Raw genomic sequence first — 27,306 nt, 5'->3', positions numbered from 1 at the left:
TTCACCTTGACAGTAGAGGAAGCCATGGATTGACATATCAGAATGGGAATGGGACGAGGAATTAAAATGTGTGGCCACTGGGAGATCCTGCTTTCTCTGGCGGACAGAGCATAGGTGTTCAGCGAAATGGTCTCCCAGTCTGTGTCAGGTCTCACCAATATATAGAAGGCCACACCGGGAGCACCGGACACAGTACATCACACCAGCCGACTCAAGGTGAAGTGTCGCCTCTCCTGGAAGGACTGTCTGGGGCCCTGAATGGTGGCGAGGGAGGAAGTGTAAGGGCAGGTGTAGCACTTGTTCTGCTTACAAGGATAAGTGCCTTGTTGTTTCATGTGGTTTTTGTTGATCCACCTAAACTTTGTTGAATGGCAGATAGCAGTGAGTTAGTTACTGGCAAGGCTTCTCGCAATTTTTAATAGTAAATCTTTGTATTATATATTTTAATATTTCTTCCTCTGTTCCAACCTGATTAAAAATAAACCAGTCACTTATTATTTAACCAGGATCCAATACTTATGAAGAAGCTGCAGCATATATTCAGTGCCACTTTGAAGATCTGAACAGACGGAAAGAAACCAAGGAGATCTATACCCATTTCACATGTGCCACAGATACGAAAAATGTGCAGTTTGTATTTGATGCAGTGACAGATGTCATCATCAAAAATAATTTGAAGGAATGTGGATTGTACTGAAACATATTGACAGCATGCCCAGGTGAGAGATTTGAGCTGACAGCAAGCTTGCTACTTGCAAGCATTATATTGATGCATTGGAAGTAAATAGAACGAGAGCTGGAAATTATCAAACTTTTTCAAATAAAGCATGCTGAATGCACGGCTTGATTTTTTTTCTCTTTATTCTCTTGATTTCAAACTGAACAGAATTATTTTTTTGTTAAAGGTTTTTGTTAATATTGAAGAAAGCCTGCAAGAGGATCATCTTATTCCCTGGTTATGCTACCTGCCAAAATGAAAGAAACCCTGAAGAGATGTGACTGATGTCATGAGTCAAAACTGCATGCAAGATGGTTGTTTGATATTAATTGTTTTAAGGACAGTTTTTAAAATCGCCTTTTGGTCTGAACAAATAAGTACATGTCTGAATTGATCCAGCACCCCCCCCCCCATGTATTCAAGAAAGATATGTTCATAGTTTTTCTTTCGAACATCTTTTTATATTTCTGTTGATTAACCAAGTGTTGATGAAATATTTGACCATTGGATTTCTCTGGGTGCCATTTCATTAAGTGTTCTGATGTTCATTTGTTGCCAGATATATATTTTATGTATTTTATACCATGAATTGTTGGAACTTGTTTTGCTACAAATAGTCATTTGCTTATTCTCAAGACCTTTAACCATATGTGAAATTCAAGCTCTTTGGTGGAACTGATGAATCTGCCCAGAAAGAGAGAACTGTTCTGCAGAGCACACTTTGTCTGCCAAAGTTAATGTAAAATATTTGTCCATTTGTAAATCAGTGTTATGATCAGCAAAATATAGTGATGTGATCCAGTATTTGTTTAGAATTAAGCAATGCCACTGAGAATTTAAGTGTTATCCATTGTTCGATTTGCCAAATATGACATACTTCAGGGCTAAGATCGGGCCAAACTTTCTGAATGAATTGACCAATTTGATTAAATAAATGCCCACTATGCTGCTCTACCTTACTGCTTTTGTTTGGGATTTTTTGTGAATGCAGGGACTGCAATGTGGAATTTGATTTTGAATTCATCAATTCCTCCTGTTTGTTCCAGAATTTTAATAGAAACAGCCAGCTCATAAAGAATTTGGAAGATTTTAGTTGTGATGTGTGAAGTGGCATGATACTTCTATCACTTGATTATTTTTATAATGCAGCACTGCCATGTAAACCACAACATGAAATAAAATCATAGAAAGTAAAGCACTTTAGTGAATTGTGTGGAAGTTTTTCATCACTGCAAGGTTACTTATCCCAACAACATTATTACCCAATGGACATCGATGCTCATGTTATAACCAGAGGTAGTTGTGAGATTTGGAGGGGGAAGGAAACTAGTGCTTCTAATGTTAGCAAAAGCAACGCCGTGGCTTCAAAATGGCCCAGGTTTATTATTTCCATCCTTTGTATAGTATGCAGTTAATATTCTCAAAACTCTATGCAGCCTCTCAGACCTTGGTTTTGTTCAGCATCAAATTTGCAGGAGAAAATGCAGAGAAGAAATTACCCATGTATTTGGGAGACCTTTGATTTCAATTGAATATTGAATCAGTGAGTGCTGTTAATCATTTGCTAAAATCTGAGAAATAAAATCACAGCAGTCTATATGTCCATGTTTTGGGGGATATTTTATTTAGAATTATCCATGTGGCTGATTCAGATGATGTCAGGATTTTTAGATGTGGATAATGGATGAAGTAAATCCAGCTTTATTTACAAAATATAAATTGATGATTTGTACAATAAAAGGATTCATCGGATATTTTGCAGAAAACCAGATGCTCATATGACCTTTATACTTTTGAGGTGAATAGTTTTACTACTTTGACAAATTTAGATGGTATTTACAAGGTACTGCTGCTACAACAGTGAGGCCTAAAAAGATGTATGGGCTAGAATCGGAAAAAAAAATCTAAAGCTTACAATATATGGCCTAACATTTTGTGTATTTAAAAAAACTGCTACTTTGTTGCTTTCAACTGGTATCATCTGTGAATTTAGTTGCAAAGCCTTCAACTCTGTCATGCAGATCATTAATGTGAAAAGAAGCGGACCCATCACCAACCCCTACAGAACACCAATAGTCACCACAGTCAATCAGAAAAGGTCAGTCAGCCATTCTTCTATCCAAGCTAGTATTTTTCCTGGAATATGAAAGGTGTTCCTGCTTTATTTAGCAGCCTCATACAGCATCTTGTTAAAACCTGAAATTCAAGTAGACAACATCCATTGACTCTCCTTTGCCTTTTACTCTATATTCTGTCAGGTGTTTATCTTGGTAATACCTCACTATGCTTTAATACTGGTGATAGCTAGTTTGATTATTTGATCAGTTTCTTTAACTAGTATTTTCTAGTGTTTCTTAGAATCATCCAAAATATTGATTGTCCACTCAGAAGTAGTAGCTTCAAGGTGGTGCCTCAGCAATTTATAAAATTGTCAAACTGCAATTCTGTCAGTTTTATTCAATATATCTACTGAGTAGTGGTTTCACCTAATGAGAAGTTTCTGCTGAAAATGCTGCTCTTGGAATGTGACTAATGAGTCTTGTTTGTACAAATACTAATTGTGAATAGTGATAATTTTAAATACTTTATACTTTATATACTTTAAATGGGGGATACAAGTTCAGGATTATCATTGGATTCTTGTTTTGACTGTTTCAGTATGGAAACATTCCTAATTTAAAATCACACTACCTCTGGATGAGCTGTCCTTTTTTTTTAATAATATTTTTCAGCAAAAAAAAGTACCAAGGACCCCAAATCTGAGTATACAAAAATCATGGATATCTAATAACTGAATATGAACACACTTATGGAAAGATGACTATTGGACCCACAGCTCCAATCTGCTAATTAAATTTGCTGACAATACTATATTCATTGGCCTTATCTCAAATAATAAAGAGACAACCTACAGAGAAGTCATCACCCTGACACAGTGATGTCAAGAAAACAACCTCTCCCATAATGTCACAAAAACAAAGGAGCTGTTTGTGAACTGCAGGAGGAATGGAGACAGGCTAACCCCTATTAACGTCAATGGATCTGGGGTTGAGAGGGTGAACAGCTTTTGGTTCCTCGGTGTACACATACCGAGGATCTCACATGGTCTGTTCATACTGGCTGTGTGGTGAAGAAAACAACCTCAGACAGCTGAAAAAGTTTGGCATGAGTCCCCAAATCCTACGGACTTTCTCCAGGGGCACAATTGAGAGCATCCTGACTGGCTGCATCACTGCCTGGTATGGGAACTGTACTTCACTCAATCTCAGAATTTTGCAGAGAGTGGTGTGGACAGCCCAGCAAGTTTGTAGATGTGAACTTCCCACTATTCAGGACGGTTACAGAAACAGGTGCATAAAAAGGGCCTGAAGGATCATTGGGGATCCAAGACGCCCCAACCTCAAACTTCCAGCTGCTACCATCGGGGAAATGGTACTGCAGCTTTAAAGCCAGGACTAACAGGCTCTGGGACAGCTTCTTCACCAGGCCATCGGACTGATTAATTCGGACTGATTAATTCACACTGATACAATTGTTCTTCTATGCTATAATGACTGCACTGTTGTACGCACTATTTAATACAAATTAATACAATTTATTACTATAGACTGTTCATTGCACATTCAGACAGAGACATAACTTAAAGATCTTTGCTCATGTACGTGAAGAAATTAAGAAGTAAAGCCAATTCAATTCAATATAAGCACAAACACAAGGAAATCTGCAGATGCTGGAAATTCAAACAACACACACAAAATGCTGGTGGGACACAGCAGGCCAGGCAGGTCAAAGGGTCTCGGCCTGAAACGTCGACAGTGCTTCTCCTTATAGATGCTGCCTGGCCTGCTGTGTCCCACCAGCATTTTGTGTGTGTTGTTTCAATTCAATATAAGCTGAGTTTTCCCAGTAGGAATTTTAACTCAATTTCATTGTTCACTTTGTGAATCTATTACTTCATCAAAGCAAAAGTTTAGTCATAAAGTTTGTAGTTAATCTTTTTGAGCTCTGAGACAATGAAAACTTTCCCTTGACTTTATTTTCATCCTTTTTTGTGCAACTTAATTAATGAACCCTAATGCACCCTCTCTTGATCTTCATTATTCAAGTTCAAAATAATTATGATTTCCTGAAGTTTGAACTGAAAAGTTTTCCAACTGCCTAAATCATATATTCATGCTTTCTGTGCCTTGCTAATAATAGTATCCAACATGCCTTTCTAACCAACATATTCTACCTATTTATAGACGTTTCTGTTTCACGGCACTATAAACCTACACTATGCTACCATTATTTCATCCATTCCCATCACTTTCAAGGATTCTACAACTCATGTTTTCACTATTATATATTTATAACCATTATTTTTCCACTTGCACTGGTTGACTTTCAGTCTAGTTCTTTTCCATTGATTCTATTGTTTTGTTCTTCTGTAAATGTCTGCAAGAAAATTGATTTTTAACCTTACCAAACTGCAGTTTTTGGAAGTAGGAGAAAATCAGAGCACTTGGGGCAACCCATACATGCAATGACCTGATGCTTAACTCAGGGTGCTCACTGAAGCCAGCTTATGTGACTTGTGAGACAGCAGCTTCACTAGCTCTGACACAGTTTCATGAAATAGAATAAGATTATCACAAATATAAAGAGATATGTATTTGGAATTAGTTTTTTATAATTCTTAAAATGCATTTTAAACCTGCCACAATAAATATTATTGACATCAGTCATATTCTTCTATATTTTTAAATGCATTTAAACAAAATTTCTTTGCAATTAATGTTATCCACAGGTGATCTTCAAATGTTGGACTAGTAGCAACACTCGGAAATGTTAAAATTTAATTTATGAAATAAAGTTAAGGTTTATGCTATACAAGATAGGGTGTTGAATATTAAGAAAGAAGCAAAATACTGGACATCCAAACTGGAATGGAAAATGTTAACAACATTCAACATCTGTAGGGCAAAACTAGTAGGAATCCAAAATACTATTTATTGCTGACTTACAAGAAAGCTACCCACAAAGATTTCCAAGATCACATGTTGTCCATGAGCTGGCTAATTAATCACTTTGAAAAATTCCTACAGAAAACAAAAAACAACTTTCACATTAGCTTTAATAGACCATGCACAGCTAATAAAAATTTGGACACCATTATGAAATAAATAAACTCTATGGAAGATATAAAATAATTGTCTATGGCATTGATTTACAAACAATTGTAAGGACCAGATACTATTCTGGACTTTAGTTACAACTTTTACATTAAAAACTCATTTTGCATTGTGCTATAAAACAATATTTGAAGGGTATTTTACAGTGAATAATAACTAATATTCACATTGATGCAAACAACTTCCCTTAAATCCATTGCAAATGCCACATCACTTGTACTGTGCTGCTGCTACAAAAGGCCAAATAATTTCATGGCATCTAAACCCTGTGTATATTTGCCTATGAGAATAAAGGTGAACCTGAGGGGTGAAATGTTAACAATCATGCCCACATTTTTATTCTATATTTTGCTTGTGCATAAAACTGAGCTTACTTCTAGTTTTAACACATAATGGGATAGGTGCCAGGATTGACAGTGTCACTAATACTCAGCATTTTCAATTTTTTTTAAATTTTTTAAAAATTTGTTAAACAATACCTGTACTTAAAACATGAGTACGTATGATACCATTTGTTGTAGGTCTTTAGGGGTGAACCAGTAATTCACCTGAATAGTAGAATTAATTCAAGTGAATTAAATGTATAACCAAACTACCATAGTAAACTACCGGTAAATACATATCATCAAACAATTTATTTATAAACACAGATAGATAACATAAGTGATGGAGGATTGTAGCATCTATTTTATATTATTCCATTCCATTATTGGTTTAAATAAAAGCAAAAGGGGTGATTATTTGTGATAAAGCCAACTCAAGATCTTAAAATTCCTAAACCAGTGATTGAAAGATCCAGAAGATTCTTCTTTAACCAAGACAGACATTAGCTGGGTTTAATAATGGTGAAAAATAATATAGTACGCCCAGTGAATTACATCAAGCTACTTTGCTGCTTGTTTAACTGTTATGATTAAATGGTCTGTTAAAGGGAGTTTTCATGCAGAATCAATCATTGTTCTGATGCATGCTTAATTAGAAATCTGTAAAGCCAGAGCCCAAGGATCCTGAGGAGAAAAGAGAGCATATTAGGTTTCCAGTTTTAAGATAAATCAAATGAACAAACATTTTAGCAGTAAAATGGAGACATACAGCAGGGTAAGCAACAGCTTTAAATAGAAAAGATGGATTACAAGAACAGAAATTTGCTTTATTGTAACAATGCATATTAAACTTCTTCCAAAATTTGGCTCAGCAATCCTGAGTTGTTAAGAACACCTCTCTTTCATCAATACTGCTTCAAAATTGTGGAACGTTCCAATTTACAGCATCAGTGGAAAATTGCTAACAAAAGAATCGCTTCAGTTCAAGGGGAGGATAACCTTCAGAGTAAGCGAGCGATACGGAATAACTGGCCACAGTCTGCAGAGCAGGAGACTTGGAAACCACAGAGCTTACTCCAATAAAAACAAGGTAATTTCACCAGAATAGAATGCAGCAAGTTACATGCACTATCATAGCCCACTCAGAGCAGGGAGGGTACCCAGCTGGTTTCAAAGGAAATTACTCCAATATCTCCAGACTCTTTGTTATGATATGGACATTACATGGAGCCAGAGGTTAGAAACCTTATGCAATATTCAAGTTCCAGAACTGGAGGTAATTATGACCAGGAGGATAGGTTTGATTCTTTTCACCCTGTTCACCAATTGTTTGTCCATTTCCATCAAGGAAGAGGCTATAGAAAAGCATCAGCAGTCTTACTTACCCCAAGCCATCAGACTGACCAACACTTTCACACAACCACACTCCCCACTACTACTTTATTTCCTGTCAGTCACCTTATATACAGATACTCTTGTACTTAGCATCATTTTATGTACAATCAGTCTGTATATGAATTTATATGTATTGTATTTTATTGTGTTCTTAATGCTTATTGCATTTTTGCATCATTTTTTGCATTATGCTACATCAAAGTTCAAAGTAAATTTATTATCAAGCTACATATATACAACCCTGAGATTCTTTTTCTTGGGCAGTCACAGTAAATAAAAGAGGCATAATAAAATCAATGAAAGACCGTACCTAACAGGATTGACAAGCAACCACTGTGCAAATATAAAAAGAAAGGAATAATAATAGTAAGTAAGTAAGCAATAACTATTGAGAATGGGAAATTAAGAGTCCTAGAAAGTGAATCCATAGGTTTGTGGAAGTATTTCAATGATGGGGCAACTGAAGTTGAATAATGTTATTCCCTTTGGTTCAAGAGCTTGATGGTTGAAGGATAATAACAGTTCCTGAATCTGATCACAAGTTCTGAGGTTCCTGTACATTCTTCCTCATAGCAGCAAGGAGAAGTGAGCCCATCCTGGGTGTGAGGGTCCTTGATGATTGATGCTGCTTTCCAACAGCAATGTTTCATGTAGGCGTGCTCAATGGTGGTGAGGGCTTTACCCATGAGACTGAACCATATCCAATAATTTTTGTCTGTGGACCCCAAGTTGGGAACCCTTCTCTAAATAATTTTTTTTTAAACTGATAGACCACATATAGCTTAGCTAAAAGTCAGTAACTTAATATTTCAGATTGCTATGTGCATGTGTACAAAAGGGAACATAATCATTAACACGCAGAGATTATTCTCAATCTTCTATTTGTGAACATACCATTTTAAGATGCAAACTTATCAGGACAGTAACTGAAGATACTAAATATTTCAACAGTGCGTACCAACATACCTGATAATGGATTAAAGCTCCCGTGTTTAGAAAAGTCCACAATCTTTAAGATTTTCTTTAATGATGATGTCTTTCACAGCATCGAAAACAAACTTGACATTTTGAGTGTCAGTCGCACATGTCATGTGTGCATAGATTTCTTTGACATCTTTTCGCATGTTGAGATCCAGGAATTGGGCCTTGATGTAATTGCCGGCATCTTCGTACGTATTGGGACCTAGAATTGGAGGGCAGTGAACCTTACATACAATGAACAACATCGATGCATGGTGTGTGAAAAATGACAGACAAGATCACACGTGACAGAGCAACGATCTAAGTGACGCGACCACTTTATTTTAACACAAAAATGGTGCAGAGCACGTGCAGGTCAAAGCAATCAGGGATTTAGTCTAGTGTTAACATTTCTCCATCCTGGCCTGTCATGCTTTTCTAAAGACTCCAGTCGGCCTTAGATCGACCTGTACATATGGATGAGTTGGTGAGATCTGCAGTGACCCAGTCTCAGGTGGCCAATACTGAGGCTCCACTCACAGAATGTCTGACATCCTCTGACAGCAGAATATTAGTGAAAAAGATGCATTCAAATAGATTTAAATAATTAAAGTAGGGCACAGTAGAGAAGATGACCAGGGATGGACAGAGATAGAATGCCAGCAGTGTAGGTAATTAAAAATATAAAAATGATTTCAAATATTGAAATGATTTTACTTAGAGATATATTAAATAACCAAAAATTAATTTAAAACGTAAACATTTACCCACAGTGACTTTTAATCTAGGTCACTAGATGTCTCGGTGTACCTAGATTAATCTAGTTACACTAGCTGATGTAAAGCAAAGGATTAGATACATAATCAGTCCTACCCCACTGTTCAAGAAGTTTTGAGTTAACAGTCAGTGGGGAATTGAGAGCAAATCAGTTGCACTGGTGTGTGCCGCTGTGTTTCAATTCATAGTACAGAAGGCGGGTACAAGCTAGATCAGCAATAGTTCCCTTGAAACAAATGTGGTCAGGCCGTTTAAACAATTAACTGGATTGGGAATGATTAGTAAATGATAGCTATTTGAAATCATTCCTCAATCTATTGTCACATTTCCTACTAAGAAGTATGGAATGAAATAAAAAGTACCATCGTAGTCTGGGAAGCAGATGCTCAAATGAACTTTTTTGATTTTTTCCTCGAATAGATCCTTCTTATTCAGGAAGAGTACAATGGAGGTGGCTGCAAAGTACCTGTGGTTGCAGATACTGTTGAAGAGATGGAGACTCTCGTGCATTCGGTTCTTGTGGGAAAAGAGCAGAGATGATAAAACAGTATCACTTTGTCCTGTTCATATTTGCTAAATTTTGGAGGAAGGAGAAACTTCCTTACACAGGGATGGAGGCCTATGTGAGTCTAACATTAAAATGCAGCTCAACTGTAGTCAACCCAAAACCAGCCTGAACCCTGGAAATTGTAATTTCCATGCACAACACGTGCCCATTTGTTGTAAATATAAAGTAACACACAAAGTGGTGGAGGAACTCAGCAGGTCAGACAGCATCTATGGAGAGGATGAAGGGTCTCCACCTAAATGTCAATTCTATTCCACTCCATAGATGCTACCTGACCTGCTGAGTTCCTCCAGCATTTTGTGCATGCTACTCTGGATTTCCAGCATCTACAGAATCCCTTGTGCTTATGCTGCAAATATAGCACATGTTATTGATTTCTTCAGGATAACACTGCAGTGGTCAGAACAGAGTTGATAATTAGAAAAGCAAAGTGACCTATAAAATGTACTGAGCCTCTGCTATTGTACAGTTAACCTAACCCAATCCCAAATATTTTCTCTGAATACACCTAACTCCTCAAATGGGTATGCTTTAGTTAGGATTTGGAACTTGCTTTACATGCAGCAATCGATTTAATAATATAACTGATTTCAAGGGATGAAAGGTACTGCTGTGGGAGGAAGATCGGTGAGAAGGAACTTGCAGGAAGTATAAACATGGTGGTAGAAAAGATTAGATATCAAATTGTAAATTAAATTTTTAAAAACATATTCCTTGTTCATCTCTCACTGTTGCATCTCAACATCACTTTACCTGTTAAATGTGAGACCTCGTTTAATTTTCCCCTCATCTGCTCCATTTGTGGTCTGGCACTAGAGCACAATTTTGTAATAATGCAGAGGCAAGTTCTTCTCCACAAATTATGCAGCACACGATCAGCTTTTAGAATAATCCCTGCTCTTTCCTCATAAATTATTTTCCCTTTTCAAGAAGCCATCTAATACATTTTTGAAAATTAGCACTAAATTTGCTCCTACTGCGTATATAGGCAGTGCATTTACGTCAGCTCAATATTTTTATTTTACCTTAATTTTTCCACTTTTTTGGTGATGCTTATTTTAAGTCTGTACCTATTGTTAAGTGAAAACAGTTTCTTTGTAGTTACTCAGTCAAAGCCCTCCATTAACGCTACTCTAATAGAATATTTCCATTTTATCCTAACCCTCCAGATATTCAATATGTCTCATCCTTACTGACACTTGAATTAACCTACCCCACATCCTCACAAAGACCTTGCATCTTCATAGAGAGCAATGCACAGAACGGGATGCAATGACAGCTGAGGTTAAACCAGAGATTATAATTTCCTGACATATGCCTTTATAAAATGAAGGATTTTCTATCCCTTTATTTTCCAGCAGCAAACTTAAAAATAAGTGTTCTGGATGTAGGATTAAAGCACTTGGTTTGTTAAGAGTTAAGTACATTTGCAAATTTAAAGCTGACGACAGAGCTAGAAGTGAGTTTTAGAAGTACCAATTATTACCTAGTCCCACAGGGGTTGGGCAAGTGAGAAATGTGTCACAGAAAGATGTTGAGGGAGGATTTACAACTTCCCGTTGATTGTTCAACCTTCTCTGAAGTTCTGTATTCTACCTTCAATCTCTTGAATTAAATGCTGATTGAAAGGTTTATTCTGCTCCACTTTGAATGACCCTGAAGCCGCCAACTAGAATTGGGTAGAGATGACCTACACTCAGTGGCCACTTTATTAGGTTCCTCCTGTACCTAATAAAGAGGCCACTGAGTGTATGTTTATGGTCTTCTGTTTCTGTAGCCCATCCACTTGAAGGTTCGACATGTTGTATGTTCATAGATGTTCTTCTCCACACCACTGTTGTAACACATTTTTTTTGAGTTACTGTCACCTTCCTCTCAGCTTAAAGCAGTTTGGCCATTCTCCACCAACCTCTGTCATTAACTAGGTGTTCATACCTCTTTTTTTTTGTTTCTCGCACCTTTCTCTGTAAGCTCCTGAGGCCGTTGTGTAAGAAAATCCCAGGAGATCAGCAGTTTCTGAGATACTCAAACCACCCCATCTGGCACCGATGATCAAATGACCAACTTTGATCATTTCATGGTCAAAATTACTTAGATTACATTTCATCCCCATTCTGATGTTCGGTCAGAACAACAACTGGCCCCCTTGACCATGTCTCCATACTCTTATTTGAGTTGCTGCCACATGATTGGATGATTAGATATTTGCATTAACAAGCAAGTGTACAGGTGTGCCTAATCAGGTGGCTGCTGACTGATTGGCAACTAGCAGTTGTAAATGGATCAGGTCTTTGAGTACTGTCAAGCAATAGCAACTTGTCATTTTATGGCACCTTAACATAAGACTATAAGACATAAGAGCAAAAGTAGGTAATTTGGCCCATCAAGTCTGCTCCACCAGGGTCATGCCAGGGTCTCTTCGCAGGAGAGTTATCAATCAAAGTTTGTTACCAGCCACATAAGGGGATACAGGCAACTGAAACACACACCGTGCAACATTTAAAAGAAGGAGATCGTAGGAGGGGAAATATAGAGGAAATTCAGAGTTTAGGGACTTGAAGTCAGTCACGGGACAGTGTACTCCAGTACATATCCAAGTATTAGTTTAGTGTGTGGAGGGATCTGCTTCTTCCCTTTCAGGCAGTAAATTCCATAAACACCCTTATCACCATTTACATCCTTCTAACTGATCACTTAACATCTAAGCCCTTTGTTTTACGACCCTGTAGCTCAGGGAAATGGTGCCAGAAACAAAGACAGAAAATGCTGAAAATATTCAATGGGCCGGACAGCATCTCTGGAAAGGAAATCAGAGCTAACATTTCAGGTCCTACTTATTATCTGGGCCCATCATAATTTTATACACCCCGGTTAAGTCTCCCTCAGCCTCCTCTGTTCCAAATGTTTTCTCATTGCTTTGACTGGGAGTCTTGGTCAACGTGGTGGAGTTTGGCCAAAGCCATGCTGTATGACTTTAGAACTCAATGACTTCAACTGCAAAATTGTCCAGTTCCAGTAACAATGCACCAATATCCACTTCATCCCTTTCAGAGCAGTGTGATTCTGTATGCAGCCAAGCTGTGGGCTAACTACTCTGTGCATTGCAGGCTCGTAAGTTCTGCATAATGAAAGAAGCTGGGGTGTCTGAGTGCCATAAATTGTGGTTATGTGGAAACATTCAGGGACCTAATCCAACGGAAACTCAGTTGAGCCTCTCTGCTTGGCAAAGGCATTGAACTCAGACAAGAACACTGTGTTGCATTTTTGGGAAGTTAAACCAGGGGCAAGACTTACATAGTGAATGATAGGGACCTAGAAAATGTCGTAGAAACAAACAGACCTAGGACTACGAGTACGTATTGCCCTAAAAGTAGTAACGTATGTAGACAGAGTGGTGAAGAACTGAACTGGCAGAACACTGAACTGACTCCGTGGCTGTGGCCTGCAACCATTGGGCTCCTGCACCAGCTTCACTTGTCTCAGCTCTACGGCTGTGGACTCACTTTCGATGTCTCTAAGGTTCATGTTCTGTGCTTTTTTGTTTATTTTATATTGTTTGCGTGATTTGTTCTTTTTTTTACACATTGAGTGTTTGATTCTTTTGCTGTCTGTTTTTTTTAATGGGTTTCATTTTGTTTCTTGTTTTGCGGCTAACTGTAAGAAGACAAATCTCAAAGTTGTATACAGTATACATATATAGTAAATCTACTTTGAACTTTGAAGAGAGCATTTGGTATGCTTGCCTTCATCAGTCAGGGCATGCTTTCTGCTATGATTGCTTCCTCCGTGATTCCCTTGTCCATTTGTCCCTCACCATTAATCTCCCTCTTGGCACTTATCCCTGCAAGTGGCATAATTGCTTAACCTGCCTATTCACCTCCTCCCTCGCCTCCATTCAGCGCTCCAAATAGTCCTTCCAGGTGAGGGAATACTTCATCTGCAAATCTGCTATTATATCTGGTGCTTCCAATGCAGCCTCCTCTACATTGGTGAGACCCGTCGTAAACAGGGGGACTGTTTCATTAAGCACCTCCACTCCATCCATCAAAAGTGGAACTTCCAGGTGACCAAACATTTTAATTCCAATTCCCATTTCTGTTCCAACATGTCAGTCCATGGCCTCCTCTCACGCCAAGATGAGGTCATCCTCGGGGTGGAGAAGCAACACCTTATATACTATCTGGGTAGCCTCCAACCTGATGGCATGAATATCTATTTCTCCTTCAGGTTAAAAAATCCCCTACCCCTCCCCTCTTCTTCTATTCCCCATTCTGGCCTCTTAACTCTTCTCCTCCTTCCTTTTCTCCTATGGTCCACTCTTCTTTCCTCTCAGATTCCTTGCTCTCCAGCCCTTTCCCTTTCCCAACCACCTGGCTTTACCTATCACCTTCTAGTTATCCTTCTTCCCCTCCCTCCACCTTTTTATTCTGGGTCTTCCCCCTTCCTTTCCAGTCCTGAAGCAGTGTCACAGCCCGAAATGTTGACTGTTCATTTCCATAGATGCTGCCTGACCTGCTGAGTTCCTCCAACATTTTGTTTGTGTTGCTTTAGGTTTCCAGCATCTGCTGAACTTCTTGTAATTATGCAGTACAAGAGCTGGGTTGTCATGTTACATCTGTGCAAGTTACTGGTGAGACCACAGCTGGAGATTTTTGAGGAGATTATGAGGATGGTTAATGAAGGAAAGGCAGTGAATGTTACCAACATGGACTTTGACAAAGTCTCATATGGGAGGCTGGTTCAGAAGGTTAAGTCACTTGGTATTCAGGATGAAATAGTAAGTTAGCGACAGCATAGTCAGCGAGTGAAGCCAAAGGGTGCTGTAGATGTTGCCTCCCTGACTGAAGCCCTGTGACTATGGTGTACCACAGGGATCAATGTGGGTTCATTGTTGTTTGTCACCTATATTAATGATTTAGACAAAAATTTGGTAAACTGGATCAGCAAATTTGTGGATGGCACCAAGATTAGGGATGTCATGGAGAACAGGGGAGGCTATCAAAGATCTGGACCAGCTGGAAAATGGGCTGAAAAATAGCAGATGGAATTTAATGCAGACATGTGTGAGGTGTGGCACTGTGGCGGGACAAACAATAGCAGGACCTACACAGTGAATGGTAGGGTGTTGAGGTATGTGGTAGGACAAAGGATCCTGGGAGCCTTTCCATAATTTCTTGGAGGTAGTATCACAGATAGTTTGGGTCATAAATGGGAGCTTTTGACATATTGGCCTTCATAAATCAAAGCATTGAGTACAGAGTTGGGATATTATGCTGAAGTTATATAAGAAGTCATGAGGTCAAATTTGAAATATTGTGTGCAATTCTGGTCATCTACCTGTAGGAAAGATATCAATAATCTTGAAAGCATACAGGGAAATTTTACAAGGACATTGCTGGGACTTGAGGACTTGAGTTGGGAAAGGTTCAATAGGTTAGGACTTTATTCATGGAGCATAAGAGAATGAGGGAAGATTTGATAGAAGTATACAAAATTGAGGGGTATTTGTAGCATAAACACTTGCAGACTCTTTCCCCTGGGGTTGGGTGAGACCAATACTAAAAGTCATAGGTTTAGGGCAGGGGTTCTCAACCTGGGGTCCCTCAGCTAATGGTAGGGGTCCATGGCATAAAAAAGTTGGGAACCTCTGGCTTAGGGTGAAAGATGAGATACTTAAGTGAATCTAAAGGAGAACCTCTTCTCTCAGACATGGTGCCACTGTAGAGTGAGCTGTCAGCAGAAGTGGTAGATGCAAGTTCAATTGTAACTTTTGTAAGATATTTGGAGAAGAACACTGATAAGAGGGGTGTGGAGGCTATGGTCCGGGTGTCGGTAGATGGACTTGACAGGAAAAACAGGTTGGCATGTACTAGATGGGCCAAAGGGCCTGATTCTGTACTGCAGTGCTCTAAGACTCTACATTCTATGCTCTTAGGTAAGAGCGTGAAGGTAGGAGTCTACAGACTACAGGATTTGATAGACACTTAATGACCAGCATGGACCAGATGGGCTGAAGGACCTGTTTCTATGCTCATTTCCCTAGCTAACAGGATGGTGAGGTTTTGCATCAGTAGTTTGCTGGGAGATTGAAAGCTGAGAATATTAAACTGAGCAGGCTTTCCTAATAAGCGGGTAATGGGTTGGAGATATGTCTCTATCAAATGAAGTGTAAGGCGCTCCTTCCCTCTGCTAGCCTGGAGATCATCCTTGGGCAAGGTATAGCACCTGATAGCCCCAGGGTTAGGGTCATGTGAAGCCATGGGAGCAGGTGATGGATGGCCGTATGAACAGATGGTGCATATCACAAGTCTTGGTTATCCCCCCACTGATGTCAGGTAGACAATCACTGAAGAGCATTGATAATGGGGGTCATTCGTCTTGTAAGGACACTGCCCAGAAGAAGGTAATGGCAAACCACTTCTGTAAAATTTGCCAAGAACAATCATGGTCATGGATAGAGCAACAGCATGAAGGGAACGATCCCTCACTCAGTAAACAGATTAAATCATGACCACGATCGCCCACATCATACAACACGACACATAATGATGGTGATGGTTTCCTTATAAAGTTCAATATGCATCCCAAAGTGACTCAGACCCAGATTTTTTTCTCACCTGTACATCGAACCACACAGAGAACCGTGTCATTTGTGTTAACAGCCTACACAGCCAAGGATGTGCTGGGGGCAGCCCGCAAGTGTTGTCACACATTCCAATGCCAACATGGCATGCCCGTCATGCTCAGCAGAACAGAACAGAAAACGCCAAGCAACAACAGCCAAACACTCCTTTTGCCCAACACAGTCCTCTAATCCCAGGAAAGCCTGCCCTTTTCAGCCTCTGTCTTCAATTCACGACCCCTGCCTTTTCGATGTTCCCAGTGGACCTCCTTATTCCTTGTTCTACTGTTCACAAGCTGAGATGTGGCCTTCCACAGGTAAATAATGAAAATTCAAATAATAGATGCCTTGACTGTGAAGCTTTGAACTGAATATTAGTGAATTCATATGCAATCAACATTTTCTATAATGTACAGTAGTATTGTTTTCAATTCACAGTAGTGTAGATGGTAGAAGACTGACAACATATTATAGCTGTGGAATATCTCTCCGAGGCTTTCCATTGAGTGGCCGGTTTACCATATTGGGTTTAGTTGTGACAAATTGCCTTCATGCGATCCCAGTGACCACTGAAGCTAATCTGTCCTTGGCGTTCTGCACTGCAGTCAGGGAAAGCACTAAATGAGTCATTGAACATTCCGATCACGCAAGCAATGTTCTCTCAAATGAGGCCCAATCACGACAATTCAGCTATCACACTGAATGTACCCGACATAATCACATAAGGACGTCAAACTAAATTAAATCCAGCTTTTTTCAGTAACAAGCTGAAGTGTGTTAATGAGGCAAGATCAGGGTCGCACATAGGTTGACATTACCCTGTGGTAAATGCAATCTAGCTACACAGAACAAAACTCACCTCAGATTATACTTTCCTACTGTAAGCTTGCACTACTTCAGGAAGTATAATAGTTTCATCAAAACTATACCTCTTCCCAACCTGCCTCCTGTAAAAATGCTATTCCCTTTTCTCATTTCCTTCATTTTTGCTGCATCTGTTCCCAAGATGCAGATTTCCTTCTTCAAAGAACAGGTTTCCCTTCCTCTACCATTGATGCTGCCCTCATCCACATCTCCTCCATTTCCTGAACGTCCGCGCTCACACCATCTTCCCATCGCCTTAACAGTGATAGAGCTCCTCTTGTCCTTGTATCTAACATCCTCCACAACTTCTGCCATCTCCAAAGGGTGCCTGCCACCAAACATATCTCTCATTCGCTCCACTTTCCACAGGAATTGTACCCTCCATGACTCCTTGTCCATTCATCCCTCTGCACTAATCTCCCTCCTGGTACTTATCCCTGCATAAGGCCAAAGTGCCACACCTGCCAACTTACTTCCTCCCTCACCTCCATTCAGGTCCTCAAACAGCCCTTCCAGGTGAGGCAACACTTCACCTATGAATCTGCTGGGGTGAATCACCTATCTATTAAGTCCAGTGCTCCTGATGTGGCCTACTCAACATTGATGAGACCCATTGGAAATTGGGGAATCTCTTTGTCAAGCACTTCTGCCCCATCTGCCAAAAGTGGAACTTCCCAGTGGTCAAACACTTTCATTCCCATTCCCATTCCTGTTCTGACATGTCAGTCCATGGCCTCCAGCCCAAAACATCAACTATTTATTCATATCCATATATGCTACCTGACCTGCTGAGCTCCCCCAGCATTTTGTATGTTACACCGTCTACTCTGCGAACTTCATGCAAACAAGGAGGTTCATTGCAGTCTGGTGTAAAAGGCAGTAAATTAATCTGAATCACTGCTACAAAGTAAGAGAGTGTAAAGGGGTTTTACAAGGATGTTGGCAGGGCATTTCGCTACAGGGAAAGAATGGCTGAACCAGAATATTGATGTGGAACAGTGGAAGGATAGTGGAGACTGTACAGAGGTGTGTGAAGTCAAGCAGGATCCAAACTGAGTAAATAGGAAGGACCTATTCCCCGTAGCAGAAGGATCAAAACAAACAGGCACTGACTTAAAGCAACTGTAAGAATTAGAGGAGAGGTGGAGAATGTTTGGCAGAGGCAGATACCTTCTATACCTTCAAAGAAGGCTTGAGGAGTTGTGAAAAGCAGGGCTGTGGACCCAGAGCTGAAAGCCCTTCATTAGCTAGCATTGACTGTAGGCCAAATGCCCTCCATCCATTCGATAAGCTTTCTAAGATTCGATCATCCCGAAGTATCTTCTTATGTTTGCCAACAAGAACCTTGGCCATTCATTTGAAGGATCACATTTGTAATACTTCCTGATGCGGAAGAAATCCATTAATCTCATTATCTCAGCATTTGCTCTGACCTCGTGAGGAATTAGATCAGAAACCAATTACGCCAGTGCTTTAAAAATATTGTTGTGTGATTATTTGTTTTCATGGCGCAGGTTTAGAATTACATACCACTTCATCATCTTCCACCAACACCATGTCATAAGCACTGAGGGCACCACAGAAGATAATACAGGTAACTCCCTCGAAACAGTGGATCCATTTCTTCCGTTCCGACCTCTGCCCACCAACGTCAAACATCCTGAGATCGGAGCAGAAAGATGTTTCAAGAACAGTGGGAGAGGGACACAGTCATAAATCACAATTCAGTTTCATTTGGAATCTATTATGATAATAGTTGGAAAGAATCAGATTTAACATCACTGGCATATGTTGTGAAATTTGTTGCTATACGGAGCAGTACATTGCATTACGTAATAATAAAAAATATAAATTACAGTAATAAGAATATATTTAAAAAGTTTAATTAAATGTCAGAATCAGGTTTAATATCATCGGCATATATCATGAAATTTGTGTTTGTGGCTGCAGTACAATGTAGTATATAATTACATATACTTATATAAATATAGAAGACTGAATACAGGATTAATAGTCAGCTACTTAAGAGTGTGGATGAACAAAGGGACCTTGGGGTTCAAATCCATACATCCCTCAAGGTCACTGCACAGGTTGATAGGGTAGTTAAGAAGGCCTATGGGTTGCTAGGCTTCACTAACAGGAGGATTGAGTTCAAGAGTAGAGAGGTCATGTTGCAACTCTACAAATCTCTGGTGAGACCACACTTAGAGTATTGTGTTCAATTCTGGTCACCTCATTATAGGAAGGATGTGGAAGCCATGGAGAGGGTGCAGAGGAGATTTACCAGGATGTTGCCTGGATTGGAGAACAAATCATATGAAGCAAGGGTAGCAGAGCTGGGACTTTTCTCTTTGGAGTGTAGAAGAATGAGAGGGGACTTGATAGAGGTCTACAAGATTATGAGAGGCATAGATAGGGTGGATAGTCAGTTTCCCAGGGCACCAATAGCTAACACCAGAGGGCATAGGTACAAAATTAAGGGAGGGAAGTTTAGGGGAGATACCAGGGGTAAGTTTTTTACACAGAGGGTTGTGAGTGCCTGGAATGACTTCCCAGGGATGGTGGTGGAGGCTAAAACATTAGGGGTATTTAAGAGCCTCTTGGACAGGCACATGGATGAAAGAAAAATGGAGGGTTATGGGGTAGTGTGGGTTTAGTACTTTTTTTAAGGATTACATGGGTCGGCACAACATGGAGGGCTGAAGGGCCTGTACTGTGCTGTAGTGTTCTATGGTTCTAATAGAAAAAACATGAATTACAGTAAGTATATATATTAAATAGTTAAATTAAAAAGTAGTGCAAAAATAGAAATAGAAGTGTAGTGAAGTAGTGTTCATGGGTTCAATATCCATTCAGAAATCCAATTGCAGAGAAGCTGTTCCTAATTCATTGAGTGTGTGACTTCAGGCTCCAATACCTCCTTCCTGATGGTAGCAATGAGAAGAGGGCATGTCGTGGGCGATGGGGACCTGTTTATTTGCTGAATTGTTTATTTAATTTTTATGGAGTGGCACAGTTAAACTGGTTTTCTTCACAGCTCCGTGAAACGGGTTCAACCCTGACCTCTGGTCCAGACTGTGTGGAGTCTGTGCGCTCTCCCTGTAACTGCACGGGTTTCCACCAGGTGCCTCGGATTCCTCCCACATCCTAAAGGTGTGTGGATTGGTAGGTTTTGTGGAAATAGCAGCAAGAAGCGTTAAAGTGGTGTGCTGGCGGACACTTTGTACAGCCTATTCTGTGAGAGCAAGTTCAGTAAAGCAAGAGACAAGATGATAAACTGACAAAGACTGTACGCAGACAGAGTGCAGTCACCCAGGCTGAACATGGCCCTTGAAAGCCCAACTCTCCTTCGTGTAGCCATCCTGTTCAAGCCGAGGAACCAAGGTCACCAACCATGCCAAGAAAAGACAAAGGGTTATTGGGCATGTTGGATTGGGATATAGAATTTCCTTGTACTTCTCTTGGAATTTAACTTTTCTATGCTTGCTCGCATTTTTATATAACCACCTACTGTATATACATACATATACAGTAATTCCAGTAATTACGATACAGTTGCTTCTATATTTTTCTAGAAACTTCTTAATTTTCAGTAGTAAGTGCTAAATCACTTGAGTCTGGCTGTTTTATAGGTTAATTGTTATCACAGGCATTTTGTTATCTCTAGTCTGGGTATGAGAATGCCACGACTTCTTTTTCCTTTTTCTTTGTTCTCTTGGCTCCTTTTTCTTATCCATTTTCTACTCCTGTAACACTTAAAATCATCATAAGCAGTAAGGTTGATGCCTCATTCTTGACTTCCAGAGAACCTTGGGATCATAAAGGTATCAGGATATATCGGGTAACACTTACTATTGGGCCCAAAAAGTCGACTGTACTCTTTTCCGTAGATGCTGCCTGACCTGCTGAGTTCCTCCAGCATTTTGTGTGTGTTGCTCGGATTTCCAGCATCTGCAGATTTTCACTTCCTATTGGACAATTATTTTACTAATTCTAAATGATATTAGTCTTTAAATGGTTATTTATACTTGAAATCCATTGTAATTATGTTTAGTATTTAAAAAAACAAATACAGGATTCTGAAGTATACCAGGTTTCTTTTGGATCAATATCTGTATCTAACTAGTCCACTTCTGTATAAAATGCCATTTCCTTTTTTCAAGTGTCTAAGCAGTTTAGTGATGGGAGCTGAACTGTTCTCTGTGTGCACAAGGAAATAAAGTGCGACTGATGCACGAGTGCACTTTGTTAGAGTCCAGTTAATCGTGTCCTTTCTGGGGCATCTCACTCACCTTTGATCCCCTCTGGATACTCAGCTCTCACCTGTGGTTCCAAGTTGCACATGACATAATCTAATTCTTAGTTTTATTTATTTATTGAGATAGCAGAGTAGGTCCTTCAAACCCTTTGAGTCGTACCACCCAGCAATCCCCCAATTTAATCACGGGACAATTTACAATGACCAACTGGTATGTCCTTGGACTGTGGGAGAAAACCAGAGGAAGTTCATGCGGTCATGGGGATAACATACAAACTCCTTACGGGCAGTGGTAGGAGTTGAACCCGGGTCGCTGGTACTGTAAGGTATTGTGATAACCACTATGCTACCAGGCTGCCTTTAGGCTCCTGCAAAGAACAAATTTGCCTAGAAATTCCAGTGCACCCTAAAATGGGCTAAATTCTATGAGAAAGGGGATGAAGGTAGTGAAAACATGGAGGATAATCTTACAGGGGATCAGAGGAGATGGGTAGGCATCTAGAGATGTTCATAATGGGACGGCCAAAGTATTTGGGATCCACTTACATATGGCACACCCTGTCTTGATTTTCTCCAGGGGTGTTTTGGGGCGGGCACCCCTGGGACAGGGTGCTGCAATGGGAACACTGCAAAGGAATGATGTCAACCCATGTGGCGCTGACTCATTGGATCCCAAGCATGATTGACCACAGGAAGTGCCACACTCAGTCTACCAACCCAGAATGATTGCAAATGTGATTTATTCCAGACTAAATCAAAGTTCAATTAAAAACACATTGCTATGTGGCTCCAGTTTCTGGGAAATTATATTCTCCAACACAAACATCCCTTCATTTTGAAAAGAGTAATGTTTATGCTTACAGATTTCAAGATTAAAACCATGGACAAATTATTTATAAAAGATGGAACTTCTCAGCAGTCAAGTTTAGGGTTAGTGCATTGAAGTCTATTTAATATGGATTAGAATGCTGCAAGGTTAATCTCACTAAAAATGTCTTGGCTTACACAAGAAGCTGGATGGTTCGAAGTCAAAGTCAAAGTGAACTTATTATCAAAGTTTGTGTATATCCCTATCTTGCAAGCATTTACAGGAACATAAATCATACAATAGAATTTAAGAAAAATGATACATAAACAAAGACTGACAAGATAAACAAAGACTGAAAAGGACTGGTTAGAGGCTGTGAACTTCTGCAGAGCAATTTATCAGCCTGGATCTTTGTGTACTTTTGGGATCCATTTGAGCTCTGCCACTGTTGGTCAATCAGGAGCAATAGCCATCAATTTGCAGGAGCTGAAGATAAATGGCAAGATTGCCCAGCCCTTACCTGAAATTCAGATCCTGGCAAGAGAACTGTTCTTCAATAATACCAGTGGTCTTAACTCTGGACCGCAAGACATCTTGTTCGTTTGGAATGAAGCCAGGAGCAGTGATTCTATCCAAGTTGTTCAAGTAGCTGGTGAAAATAAAAGTCACACTTTTTAATAATACCTGGTGAAGTTAAATGTTCAAATGTTAGTATGTGTTTGGCACAGCATTATGGGCCGAGGGGGCCTGTCTTGTGCTGTAGGCTTACTATGTTTCTATGCTTCAATTACAGACACGGCATTTGTCTGGAAAACCTCTTCATGTTCAACTGTAGCTGTTTGGCGGCACTGTACATAGCGGTCAGCACAAAGCTTTACAACGCCAGCGGTCATCGACTGGGATTCAATTCCTGCCGCTGCCTGTGGGGAGCTTGTTCGTTCTCCGCATGACCACGAGAGATTCCCTCGGGTGCTCTGGTTTCTTCCCACATTCCAAAAGATGTATGGTTAGGGTTATCGAGTTGTGGGCATGTGATGTTTGTACCAAAAGCATGGAAACACTTGCAGGCTGCCCAGCACAATTTGATTTGACACAAACGATGCATTTCACGGCTTCAAAGTAGACGTGACAAATAAAGCTAATCTTTCTGTAAAGTATAAACACAAGAAATTCTGCCATATGCTGGAAATCAGAAGCACCACACACAAAAAGCTGTATGAACTCAGCAAATCAGGCACCATCTATGGAAATTAATATTTTTTTATTCTTTCTAACTTTTCTAATATTTGTATATCTATACACTTGTTACTGTGACACTAACTTCTTTTGGGGTCAATAAAGTATCTCTCTATCTATACAGCTGAGGTTTTGAACCGTGACCCTTCCTCAGGACCATTCCTCCAGCATGTTGTGTGTGTTGCTCTCTTTAAAAAATCTCTCTCACCTGAAGTATATATGGGCTTTTATTCAGTTCTTTACTACGGGGCGAGTTTGGGCAAACAGGGTGAAACCATCAGAACCTCAAACATGTTCTAATTCTCTGAAGATTGTATCTCGTGCAGATGCACTTTGTAGGAACCTCGGTGCTGATGTCACCAATCTTACCCCTAAATCAATAGCCCCTAGCCACTGTACAGTGGAGGTGGAATGAAGGCAATCTGATCCCGAATGCCACACTGCAAGGACTTCCAGCTTCTGTAAGATGTATCAAACCAGGCATCCATCTGTCTTGTCAGCACTAACTCCAGGAGATGTCCTGGCCAAGATTTATATTCAATCAACAGCAGTAAAGGGACCTATTATCTGGTCATTACTCTCTCAGTGTGTAACCTAGCACTAATCACTTGGCAAAAGCAAAGAAGGCACTTGAAATGATTAATTAACTGTGAATTACTTTGAGAGAGCTTGAGATTATTAAAGGTACAATGGAGAAGGTATTACTGCACAATGGCTTATTTTAATTTATTCAAACTGTGAACACCCCACACCCCAGAACACCGGCATCTGGTGAAAGAAGAAACTCCACTGGAACTTGATTTCCAAGCAAGTGTCAGTCTAAACACGTAGGCGACTGTGGATGATGGAACCTGGAACAACAACTATACACTGGAGAATCTCAGCAGACCAAGCACCATCTGTGGGTGGGGGTGGAGTAAACTTTGAACGGAATGATTACACTTTAGACTGCAACCCTGCATCAGTCCTGTCCTGATTAGGATCAGGATTGTCCTCATGCAGGTTTTGACCCAAAATGTCAACTATTCCTCTTTCTACTCACAGATGATCTTCTAGATTGTTGGTCCACTCTAGAGTTTATGGAAATTGTATTTCGGAAATGGAAAATTGCTTAAAAGTGTAAGGTATATAAGTGACTTAAAGGTGATGTCATAGACAACTTTGTGTGTTTGTAATTCATTCATTTGTGTTGGGTTTTGGGACGTTTATAATCCAAGGAAGAAATTCTAGATTATAACAGGTGAGTCTGAATTATTAAAGTAAGTGTGTGTGTGAGACAGACAGAGAGAGAGAGAGAGAGTGAGAGAGAGAGAGAGAGAGAGGGTGTTGGGTGTTTGATGTTATTGTTTTTTGTGTGGAGGGGGATTTGGGATTAGTGGTTTGATGGTCTAGCTGCTGTTTTCTGGGTGGGCGATCGGTTAGTTTTAGTGTGAGGGAGACGGGGGGCGGTGGTGTTGGTTGAGAGGGTGCCTCATGTCACGATGGGTTAAAAAGTAATTGATGATACAATAGTTTCTCCAGTTCCTGAAGCACTCCGAATTTCCAGTGCCATTAGTGTGGAGCAAAATACCCGTTTCATGTTTCACTCCAGGGGAAAAATAAAAAAAGTTTCTGATGGATGATGCACAGAAGAAAAGTTCTGTGATTGAATTTCTAGGCTTTTAGGTCCTTCAGTTTACTGTGAGCTCTGTTAAATTAATGACAAGCTTTGAAACAGGGTCACCCCTATCCTGCTCTTTGATTCTACTGGGTTTATTTAAATTAAAAATAGATCGACTTTAAGACATCATTTGTTAACTGGAACATATTTTCTACAAGTTCCGGTATCAGGAAAAGTAAATCTACTTATTGGTTTGACATATTAACATCTTACATTATACAGTCATAAGACATTACAGCACAGAAACTAGTCCATGTCATACTGTTATGCTGCCTAGTTCTATCGACCTTCACCTGGACCATTGCCCTCAGTGCCCCTTCCATCCTATCCAAAATTCTCTTAAACGTTGAAATCTAATGCACATCCACCACTTGGACTTGGAAGCTCGTTCCACACTCTCACCTCCCCTTGAGTGAAGATTCCTCAGATTCCTTTAAAACGTTTCACTTTTCACCCTTAACCCATGACCTCCTTTTCTAGTCTCACTCCACCTCAGTGGAAAAGGCCTGCTTGCGTTTAGCCAATCGATACCCTTCATAATTTTGTATACCTCTATCAATGCTCCCCTCATTCTCCTACACTCTTGGGAATGAAGTCCTAGTCTATTCAAGCTTTCCTTCTAACTCAGGTCCTCAAGTCCAGGCAGCATCCTTGTAAATTTTCTCTGGACTCTTTCAATCTTATTGATATCTTTCCTGTAGGTAGGTGACCAGAACTGAACACAATGCTCCTAAAACCAGGTCCTAGTGCGGGGGACAACCTGGTGTTTGGACAATTTATCCACTGGCCCAGATGGACTGAAAAGGCAGGGTGTCAGGACTGGAGGTGAGGGTCAGGCCAATTCCTCTTGCTCCTCCGTGTTTACACCTCTCTCTGTGGCACCGAGGCTGTGAGACAGCTCCAGCTACCATGTGCTCCGTGTTTGCGAGCTTCGCGGGGATTTGCCCTGTTGTGTGCTGAGCTGAAACTGAAGCCATGGGCCTACTCAGGCTGCTCCAGGCTCTGGACTCAACCTGGTTCGGGTTGCTGTTGCTTGCTTTTATTGTCTGCATGATTTGTGTTTTTATTCCTCTTTCTCTGCGTATTGGGTGTTGGTCTTTTTTTAAAATTAGGAAAAAAAGTTGAATTTCCCCATGGGGATGAATAAAGTATCTATCTATCCATCTATCTATCTATCTATCTTTCGGGTTTCTTGCTTTGTGGCTGCCTATAAGCAGACAAATCTCAAGGTTGTATCATTTATACGTTCTTTGAAAATGAATGTACTTTGAATCCTAAAAATTAGGCCTCACCAATGTTGTATACAACCTCAACTAAAAATGCTCCTTCAAATAAAAAGGAAATCACATAATTTTCACACTTAAATCAGCTTTATGCAAATCCTTCCCCAGCCCCACACCATCACTTATGTTCCTATATATTTTGATTCAATAGTTTAGCTATGCTGTATTAGTGTACATTAAATTACATTCATTACCAGCATGACCAGAGGTGTCGATTTTCACGCCCCAAGCTGTACTCAACACTGAAAGTCATTAGAACTGGCAAATAACTTCTCCGCTTCTTGACAGTAAAGAGAAAGGTCTAATTGAAAAGAATTGCCCAAACAACACCAGTCACTTTAGTGCCTCCATCTGCCCCACTTCTGCCATTGGCTTATGTCTGTCGCTAAAAGGCAAACTGTATGTGTGAGCGTGTGGGTGTTTGGCAGAGGGGAGCTCGATTAACAGGAGAGAGAAAATAATCTTATCATCTGTGCATGATCATGCTTTTTGTGCTTGTACGTGAAGCACTGTGGGGTAAGATGTGTTTGCCCTGGAGAGGGAGCAAAGAAAAGTCACCAGGATGATGTCTGGATTGGAACCTTCTGTTTATGCGGATAGACCGGACAGAATCAACATAAGGTTTAATATCATTGACATCTGTCGTGAAATTAGTTATTT

The 27,306-nt window shown here is 40.0% G+C and overlaps 2 protein-coding genes across 2 annotated transcripts in view; one reads left to right on the top strand and one right to left on the bottom strand.

Moving 5' to 3' along the window:
* The window catches only part of LOC140717277 (guanine nucleotide-binding protein G(i) subunit alpha-3), a 28,791-nt gene extending 26,875 nt beyond the window's left edge, over positions 1 to 1,916 (top strand). The window contains exons 8-9 of the mRNA XM_073030704.1: positions 507 to 719; positions 906 to 1,916. Coding sequence (XP_072886805.1) covers positions 507 to 697 — 191 coding nt within the window. The 3' untranslated portion in view covers positions 698 to 719; positions 906 to 1,916. The remainder of the gene's footprint in view (positions 1 to 506; positions 720 to 905) is intronic.
* Positions 1,917 to 6,324: 4,408 nt separating this feature from the next.
* LOC140717276 (guanine nucleotide-binding protein G(t) subunit alpha-2) overlaps positions 6,325 to 27,306 on the bottom strand; it is a 58,199-nt gene continuing 37,217 nt past the window's right edge. The window contains exons 5-9 of the mRNA XM_073030701.1: positions 22,988 to 23,116; positions 18,932 to 19,061; positions 9,710 to 9,863; positions 8,577 to 8,793; positions 6,325 to 6,899 (exon numbers count right to left, since the gene is read on the bottom strand). Of these exons, the coding sequence (XP_072886802.1) occupies positions 8,603 to 8,793; positions 9,710 to 9,863; positions 18,932 to 19,061; positions 22,988 to 23,116 (604 nt within the window). The 3' untranslated portion in view covers positions 6,325 to 6,899; positions 8,577 to 8,602. The remainder of the gene's footprint in view (positions 6,900 to 8,576; positions 8,794 to 9,709; positions 9,864 to 18,931; positions 19,062 to 22,987; positions 23,117 to 27,306) is intronic.

The sequence above is a fragment of the Hemitrygon akajei genome, chromosome 27, assembly GCF_048418815.1.
Source record: "Hemitrygon akajei chromosome 27, sHemAka1.3, whole genome shotgun sequence".
NCBI classification, from domain to species: Eukaryota; Metazoa; Chordata; class Chondrichthyes; order Myliobatiformes; family Dasyatidae; genus Hemitrygon; species Hemitrygon akajei.
The sequence above is the reverse complement of the archived record's forward strand: the minus strand, read 5'-3'. Positions and strand labels throughout refer to the sequence as shown.